This window comes from Harpegnathos saltator, unplaced genomic scaffold, assembly GCF_003227715.2.
Source record: "Harpegnathos saltator strain DR-91 unplaced genomic scaffold, Hsal_v8.6 scaffold130, whole genome shotgun sequence".
Taxonomy (NCBI): Eukaryota; Metazoa; Arthropoda; class Insecta; order Hymenoptera; family Formicidae; genus Harpegnathos; species Harpegnathos saltator.
Window position 1 is genome coordinate 461934 of NW_020229907.1, and position 8967 is coordinate 470900.

General features: G+C 54.5%; 1 protein-coding gene across 1 annotated transcript; it reads right to left on the reverse strand.

Annotated features, from left to right (window-relative positions):
* Positions 1 to 816: 816 nt before the first annotated feature.
* Positions 817 to 2220, reverse strand: LOC112590671 (uncharacterized). The gene is made up of 3 exons (XM_025307920.1): positions 1756 to 2220; positions 1000 to 1223; positions 817 to 892 (listed from the first exon to the last, which is right to left on the reverse strand). The coding sequence occupies exons 1-3, from the start codon at positions 2218 to 2220 to the stop codon at positions 817 to 819; spliced, it is 765 nt and encodes a 254-aa protein (XP_025163705.1).
* Between the last annotated feature and the right edge of the window lie 6747 nt (positions 2221 to 8967).

Consider the following 8967-nt stretch of genomic DNA (forward strand, 5'->3'; position numbering starts at 1 on the left):
CGATAACTCGTATATTGAGTTTGGAAAAAAAGTTCGTGCGTTTTTGCGCCCGTTCATTTCCGCTCGACAACTTCGGTTGCGTCTCGTGCCGCGCGTGATACGAGTAGCGTATTCGCAAAGTTTTTTTGCGGAATTCGTTCGTATCAGGTGTAGTAAAAAGAAATCCATTATTTTTCCAATAGATAGCTTTAGTTATCTGTATCTGGCGTTGTATAAGTCCAATCGGGTTCCACTAGATGGCGTCAGAAAGATGAGATTTCGTACTAAAAAAACTTTTTCTGAAAGTTTTGTGTCTCAATTTTTTGCCAATAGGGACGAGGGCTTCTATGAGAGAGGCATAATGAAATTATCTTCATAATGGCAACAAGTTATCGAACAAAAACGGCGCATATTTGACCTAAATCGGATCATTCTAACTGTGGTAATTAAAGCCTTCAATTTCATGCAAAAAATAATGGATTTCTTTTTACTACACCTGATATATTGGGTCTGGAAAAAAGTTCGTGCGTTTTTTGCGCCCGGGTGATTCCGCTCGACAACTTCGGTTGCGTCTCGTGCCGCGCGTGATACGAGTAGCGTATTCGCAAAGTTTTTTGCGGAATTCGTTCGTATATTAGGCTGGAAAAAAAGTTCGTACTTTTTGCAGCCGATCGTTTCCGCTCGACTGCGCCATGCATAACTGAACGCGTGCCAAACGCTCAGCTATTACATGTAAGCAAGGTGTGGACCTGTTACCGGAGAATCCCAATGATAGCGCGCTCATTAATAATAATAATAGAGTGTACTCACCGAAGATGCGAATACTTCTTCTATAATTTAAACATCTTCGCCGTCCTCTTCGCACTTGACGTGTTCATTCGCGTCGGATTGCTCATTGTCCTCTTCGCGATCGCTGTGATCGATGATCGTTTGGCGTGCAGTTCGCGGTTCAAATAAATGTGACATAAAAAAAGCAGTCTCCATACGTTTTGAAAGCCATTCGTTATTTTTTATTTATACGATAACTTGATTGTCCATCCATTGCGATCTTGAGATATAGCTACTCGCGAACGTTTGCGCTCGTCCGTATAAATGGTTACACTGTTGAAAGCGCTTACTACACCGTTGCTTGGTAACTGCACGTTCAAGCGTCGTTTTCTTTTCAATACTGGTAGTAGATCGTTGTTGATTGTGATATTATCGGAAGTCGTACTCAGCGAAGGTCGAATAATTTCTGGTCGCGACTGTAACGAAAAAATGATATTAACATCGCTGATTCGAATACAAAAAACATAGTGTATTTAAGAATTATAATATCAGGTGTAGTAAAAAGAAATCCATTAGTTTTCCAATAGAAGGCTTTAGTTATCTGTATCTGGCGTTGTTTAAATTCGATCGGGTTCTACTAGATGGTGTTAGAAAGATGAGATTTCGTACTAAAATAAACTTTTTCTGACAGTTTTGTGATTAGTTCACTCAGTTTTTGTTTGAGCGCGCGTCAAAGATGGACACTAGCAAAGAGAAAATACGCTGTATTTTACAGTTTTTTCTTCGATAAAGGCGAAAACGCAAGCCAGGCGGCTGAACGAGACGCAATCGAAGTTGTCGTGCGGAAACGAACGGGTGCACAGGGTAACACGCATGTCATTTTCGATTGAAGCGAAAATGGGATCGTGTAAAGTATGTTCGAAAGAAAAAAACATTCGTTGTCAAAAAAAACATTTTATTGCTCTACATTCAATGCGCAATATGATCGTTGTGAGATCGCGCTCGCACGTTCGATTCTTCGACCGCGGTCGGTCGTTGTTGCTCACGATCGAATCGTTCGATCTCACCTCTGTCACCGGTAGCGGCTCGCTCAAGTGCCATATCGTATACAACGGCGCAATGCGACGACCAGAAGGTATGCGTGAAAGCGGGTTCGTCCGAACGAGACCAATTGGACAACGATACGCCGCAATGGTAACACAGGGTAACACAGGTCCTGTCACCGTGTCCGTTGTAGAAGAGACCGGCTCGAGCCATGAGTCGAGTGTGTTCAGTAGTCATCCGGGCGTGATGTACGAGGATGTCGTCGAACGTGGACACGCGCCGCTCAAACAGCGCGTAATCGGCGTGTCGAGGAGGCATGACGCTCGATACCGGAGGACCGTCCAATAACACCTTCGTCCAAATGTTAAGTTCCATGAGGGACTGTTGCGCGCACAATACAATATCGGGCAGAACGTGCGAAGTCGTCATAGTTTTTTGTGGTCGAATTCGTAGACTACGAATCGGTGCGAAAACGTGTCGCCGCTGAGGTCTCCTCGTCGACACTGATTCATCGTCGCGTTCGAGCGTCGACTCAAGAGGCGACTAGCGTGTTATCTGCGATAACGAGAGCGATGATAGAAGCATAGCCGTAGGTGAGGGTACCGCTCGATCGAACAGCGCGCCGTACGATTGAACGTATCCGACTCCCGCATCTCCGAGATCGGCGCTTTTGTGCTCCATGCCGCACATTCGCGGAACGCCCGTCAATTTTCGAGCCTGTGAAATCGTCATCCACAGCTCCAGACACGCCGTTCCGTTCCCCAGCGCGCTGTGCAACGTACGACGATCGAAAGCATCCTCGCGCGCAGTGCAATCGTTCGGTACGCATGTGCGAATCTTTCGTCGTAACGAGCCATATCGCCACACTCGCATTTATTCTTTTCGAAATTCGACGTGATCGACTCATCCGCGTGCGGAATGAGAGAAGCGCACGTGTTGCGCAGTAGGAACAAACGATTGAAAGGCGCAGTCACGTACCCATTGTCGCGTTCGTCCCACAAAGACGGAGGACACACGAATCGAAACCCTCCGCCACCGTCACCGTTCGGATTGTCAGGCAACAGCTCGTCAATCGAGTCGAACGCGAGCGTAGAATCGATGTGACCGTGCCAGATTTTGCCGGTGGCTCGATCAGCAACTGACCGTTGCAAACGATGATTCGATTACCGCCCTCGCCAGCGAACGCTCGCGTTTGAGACAAACATCGCCAGCCGTCGGAGCCGTAAACCGTCAGACTCGTATTCTCGTTGCAGATGGCAGCGTCAGTCGGCACGCAGTAACCGCCCACGCGACCGCGTCGTCTGTTTAGAAACACGCCCAGTCGATCGTAGTAACGGTACTCCACACCGTCGGTCACGCCGCAGTACGTTCTGCAGTCCACGTATTCGTTCGTCGACGCGACGAACGACGCGACGAACGGCAGCGTGTCTTTCTCTTCTCAATAAGCAGCGTCGAAAGTCTTTCTTGTGGAAAGTCGTTACGATGAGAAATGGATACTCTATGACAATCTGAAACGCAGAAAGTCATGGGTAAATCCCGGCGAATCATCAAAATCGGTCGCAAAATCCAATCGCTTCGAAAGGAAGATTCTTCTCTGCATTTGATGGGATATCAAGGGCGTGCTTTATTATGAGTTGTTAGAATCGGGTGAAACAGTTACTGTGGACTGCAACGTCAATTAATTTGCTTGAGTCAAGAATTGGAATGAAAACGCCCGTATACTGGCAAATGAGAACATCCAGTGAAATTGTTGCATGACAACGCCAGGCCACACCTTGCTTGCAATAGGAAAGACACCATAATGAGTCTTGGCTGGGACGTCTTGCAGCACCCGGCGTATTCACCAGACATTGCTCCATCCGATTATCACTTGTTCCGATCAATTCAACACGCCTTGTCCGATATGCACTTCCAATCAGTGGATGAGATCCGAAAATGGCTTGACGACTTTATCGTGTCCAAAGACGTAACATTTTTTCGAGATGGAATTCATCAGCTGCCTGAAAGATGGCTTAAAATTAAGCCATCTATAGAAAGCAACGGCGAAATCTTTGATTAAACAATTTAATTGACTTTCTTTTAAAATGAACCTTGAATGTAGCTGAAAAAATTGGATTATTCATTTGTACACCTAATATTAAGCATATTTTAACGGCCGAACTCCGCTGTTCGGTCGTCGCTCCGCGTCTCGCTCGGATAATGCTCGTCGGAGTCCGGGTACGAGGAGGAGTAAAGCAGCGAGACACTTGAGAACGGTAATATAAATAACTTAGATTTATTCTATGCTTACTGAGATACAAGAGTTCGGCCCCGAAGGCGTTGTCGCGGGTCGCGTCTATTAGGCGCGTCGGTACGGTACGGTGCGGTGCGTTGAGCGGTACACGCGCGCGTAGGGGATAGGCCGCGCGGAAGGCGGGGCCTATTGCGCGACGCATGTAGACGGTAACTACGGTAACGGCGCGGTGATCGGTCTCGCTTCGCGACGCTGGGCGTCTCGGACAATTATCGCCCAATACTCGGCTCGAAATCGCTCGTGTATAGATGGTCGCCGGACCGGAGATTTCTACTCTCGGTCGAACGCACGCACGCAAGTCGCGGAATACGCGAAATGATTTCGTCCGTCGGGGCCGAGGACTCTCGACAGAGAAAACGTACGCACCTTCCCTTTTCCCTACGTTCGCGGAGGAAAGCGACCAGGTGTTGCGTATACTCAGCGGAGACGGCGGACACACCTTCCCGGGTTCTTGGTCGCTAGACGGATCGCCTAAAGGCTCAGTACGCTCAGCGAAGTTCGCCGACGGACGAACCCCTGATTCAAGACGACGTGTAAAGGCGAGAGACTGCCGAGTACGCTCGACTGAGCACGCGCACGCACGAGCCCAGGAAGACGGGAGATGGCCAAGTATCGAGTACGCTTGATCGAGACTGCGGACGCACAATCTCGTGTTCTTAGTCGCCGGTCGGGTAGTTGGAAAGCGGAAGGCAGAGCGAATCAGAGCGGTCCGGATATTCTTTCTATAGACATAAAGCGTCTAGATCGAACGACTGTACGGATCGGTCTGATCTCTAGGAGCTCGATCACCGCCGTTTTATAGTTGTCTGCGCTACGATTGATACGGCGGCGATCGAACGGCGCGCCTATGAGCGCGAAGCACGGCGACGGCGCGTGATCGCGGCCCCCTGGTAGAGGGGTCGTCTGGTAAGCGGCGGCTAGACCGGAGCTTGCCGTCCGCGTGGAAGCGGAGCATCCACCTTCCCTCGGGTGTTCTGAGGCGGTAGCGGCGGCTGATGTTCACGGCCGAGTGCAGTATCAATTTTTGTACGCCGGGCTCCACCTCGACGAGGACCGGCGGCGGTGGCCTCGAGCCGACCGGTCGTAGAATTTTTGACGGTCGGACGGGGGTCGGACCCGAGGGTGGTCGCTTCGTCGAGGGGCGCGGTATCTCGGCTGCTCGTGGCCTCGTTGTTGGCGGCGGCGCGTGCTGCGGCGGCGGTGGTCGTTGCGGCAGCGATCGGGCTGGCGGTGTTTACTGCGGCAGCGGCAGAGTCGTCGGCGTCCGCGTGGGGCGGGTGGTAACCCTCGTAATAGCTGTCAGATCCTTGGGCTGGCGTCCTCGGCGCCCGGGTGGTAGGGGCAGTGGAGCCGTTAGGATCATCGCTTTACGGCGCTGCGTCGTATCCGACCGCTGTATCCTGGTCCCCCTCGCTGGAACTTGAGGGTTCGGCGGCCTTGGCGACGGCGGCGGTGTGCTCGCTGGTGGTAGCGGCGGTGGCGTCGGCAGTGACGTCGGCGGTGACGTCGGTGGTGACATCGGTGGTGGCGTCGCTGGTAGTGGCGACGTCGACGGCGGCGGGGCGGCCGGGGCTCTCTCCTCGTCGTTGGAGAGGGCGAGATCCGTCCAGAGGACGGTGAGATCCTCTATCTCCATTCGTTGCGGCTCGCTCATCGGAACGCTTGTGCTTTTCCTTGCGCTTGCCAAAAACTTCCTGGCTGCTGCTTTCGACAGCTCGAGGAAGTGTGAGCTTCGCTGCTCGAGGCCGTCGTTTTATACCCCGGGCCGTTGTCTCGGGTTCCCCTTCCGGGTCGTCGACCTCCGCGTCCTGTGGCTTTTCGTCGTTGTTATTGCTCGTCTTTAAATCTTGTATATGTATGTTTCTTAGCCACTTGCCGTTTTTGGCGCGGAGCTCGACCATTACCGGCGAGATTATCCGTCGAACTTCGTACGGCCCGGAGTATTTCGGCGCGAGCTTGGCGTTGAAGCCTTTCGCTTTATCCGATAGGGGATGCTCGCGTCGCCATACTGTCTCCCCTATCGTAGGCCGCCAGGAGCGCCGTCGCAAATTATAATAGCGCTCCTGACGTTGGAAAGCTCGCGCCAAATTTACACGGACGACCTCATAGGCGTCCTCGAGCTGCCGGCGGCGGTTTCCGGTGGAGCGGCGGTGCGGGTCTCCGGTCAGGGACTCAACTCTCGCCCGCCGAGTAAAAAGGCCGGACTGTAGCCTGTTGAGTCCTGGGCGGCCGAATTATACGCAAATTGTAGTGCTGTAATCTTGGTGTCCCACTTGCGGTGGTTCTTTCCCACGAATTGGGCGATCATCGTTTTGATTACGCGGTTTGTCCGCTCCACCGGATTACAGTGCGGCATGTAGACGGGTATGATGCGGTGACGGATGCCGTAAGCCCAGCAGAACCTCGCGAACTGCTCGGAACGGAATTGTTTCCCGTTGTCGGACATTATTATTTGGGGGCAGCCGTGTCGGTGAATAATGCCCTCGGTGATCGCCTGCTCCACTGCCCCCGCCGTCGCCTTTCGGAGTGGTCGCATTTCTAGCCACTTGGAGAAGCGATCCTGCATAGCGATGACCCACGCGTGACCGCCGGTCGACCGCGGCAGAGGGCCCATCAGGTCTATGGTGGCCTGTTCCCATGGGCCCTTGACCGCGGTGGCATGCAGAAGGCCCGTGAGTTTGACCTGTGTCGCCTTATAGGCGAGGCCTCACAGGCCCGGACATGTCGGGCTACGCCCCGGAACATTCCGGGCCAATAATACTGGCGGGCCGCGCGGGCGATCGTCTTCGCTATCCCCAAGTGGCCGGCGGTGGGTTCGTTGTGGAGCTGGCGAAGAATTTCGGCGCGTTGTTCTCGGGGCACGCACACCTTCCACTGCTCCTCCGCCGGTACTTCGCGGAAATCCAGCTCGTGCAAGACGTGGCGGAGGAGCTGGCCTTGCTGGATGGCGTAGTCTGGCCAGGCGGCAGGGTCTGCGGCTACCTGCGCCTTCATACGGTGGTACCAGGGGCAACCGTTTCCCGTGATTATGGCGCTCACCTTAGGTCGTCGCGATAACGCGTCGGCGACCGTGTTAAGAGCGCCTCGCCGGTATTGCACCTCGAATTCATATTGTTGCAATTCGAGGGCCCAGCGGGCCAGTCGCCCGATGGGGGCTTCCAGGCTGCGCAGCCACCGGAGGGCCTGGTGATCCGTGAAGCGATAGCCCTCCAGGTAGTCGCGCATTCGCCTTATCCCCCAGATCACGGCGAGACACTCCAACTCGGTCGCGCTGTAGTTTTTCTCGGCGCGATTTAAGGTTCGGCTCGCGTACGCGATCACGCGTTCGGCCCCTTCCAGCCGCTGCGTGAAGACGGCTCCCAGCCCCTCCGTGTTCGCGTCCGTCTGCAGCTGGAAGGGCTCCCGAAAATCCGGGCACGCAAGCACCGGGGCCGTGGTCAGTCGCTCTTTTAGTGCGGCCATCGCGGCGTCCTCGTCCGCGCCCCACCTCCACTTCACGTCCTGCCGCGTGAGTCGCGTGAGTGGGGCGGCTAGCGCGGAGAAGCCGGGGATGAACCGCCTGTACCACGACGCGAGCCCGAGGAACTGCCGAACCCTTCGCACGGTCGTGGGCGCCGGCCATTCCGATATTGCGCTTACTTTTTCTGGGTCGATACGGATGCCCTCTCGGTCCACGATATGCCCCAGATACCGCAGGCGGCCCACACAGAAACGGCACTTCTCCGCGTTAAAACGCAGTCGTGCTTCCTGGAGCCGTCGGAAGACCTCCCTGAGCCGCGCGATATGTTCCTCGAACGTCCGACTCATGATAATGATATCGTCTAGGTAGATGAGTACGTGGGGCTCGAGTTCAGGGCCGAGTATGCCATCCAGCAGTCGTTGGAAAGTGGCGGATGCGGACCGAAGGGCATTACCCGAAACTGCATCAACCTTCGTCCCGGCACGGCAAACGCAGTCAAGGGGCGGCTCGCGGCCGACAGGGGAACCTGTCAATACCCGCTCCGCAGGTCTAGCGTGGACAAATATTGCGCCCCTCGGAGTTTGTCGAGGGTAGCGGCGACCTGCGGTAACGGGTAGGCATCGGGTTCCGAGACGCTATTTAATTTACGGAAATCTACGCAGAATCTTCGCGACCCGTCCTTTTTCCGCACCACAACTACCGACGAGCTCCACGCACTGTGAGAGGGCTCGATCACGCGTTCCTGCAGCATCTTCTCGACCTCCTCATTTATTACTCGCTGCATAGCGGGGTGCCGGGGCCGATACCGCTGCTTAATGGGGCGCGGGTCGGTCAGTCGGATGTGGTGGTATACCCGGTCCGTCGGTGCCTGCACCTTCTCGAAGAGGCGGAATTCCCGTTCCAGGAACTGTTTTAATCGCGCGGTCTCGTCCGAGGTTCGCGGCGCCAGTCCGTCCTCGATCGTACAGGTAGATGTTCGGTCTGTGTCGCGTTATCCGGTGATGGTGGCAGTGTCATCTGTAGCTTGGCCCACAAGTCCACTCCAATCAGCATCGGGCTGCCGAGATTTGGCAGGACTCGTAGGCCGTGTCTCATGTCTCTGTCCTCCGTTTGTATGTGTATCGTTATTGTTCCGGAAGTCTGTATTAGTGTTCCGTCAGCCAGTCGTATCGATTCGGGTCGCCTCGACTTCCGGATCGGGACCCCCACTTGCTGGGCAATCGGGGCGTATAAATGATGCCTCCGATCCAGAGTCGAGGAGCGCGTCGACATCACGTCCGTTCAGTCGTACGGTTATGTGGGACCGCGGTGTGAATCTAATGTGCGGTTTCCTCAGGGCCGAGACTCTGGGCGGCAAGTCTCGGCCCGTCGGTCGTTTCCCGGCAGCGGGTGGCACTCCCGGGTCAATACTCCGTCCTTTCCG

Bases quoted from the DNA above. Each gene is read 5' to 3' on its own strand.
- LOC112590671 (XM_025307920.1), bottom strand. From the start codon at position 2,220: ATGACGACTTCGCACGTTCTGCCCGATATTGTATTGTGCGCGCAACAG. The intron at 1,224-1,755 runs GTGCGAGCGCGA...TTTTCGTTACAG, and splicing joins CCGCGGTCGAAGAATCGAAC to TCGCGACCAGAAATTATTCG. The intron at 893-999 runs GTATAAATAAAA...CATCGATCACAG, and splicing joins GGATGGACAATCAAGTTATC to CGATCGCGAAGAGGACAATG.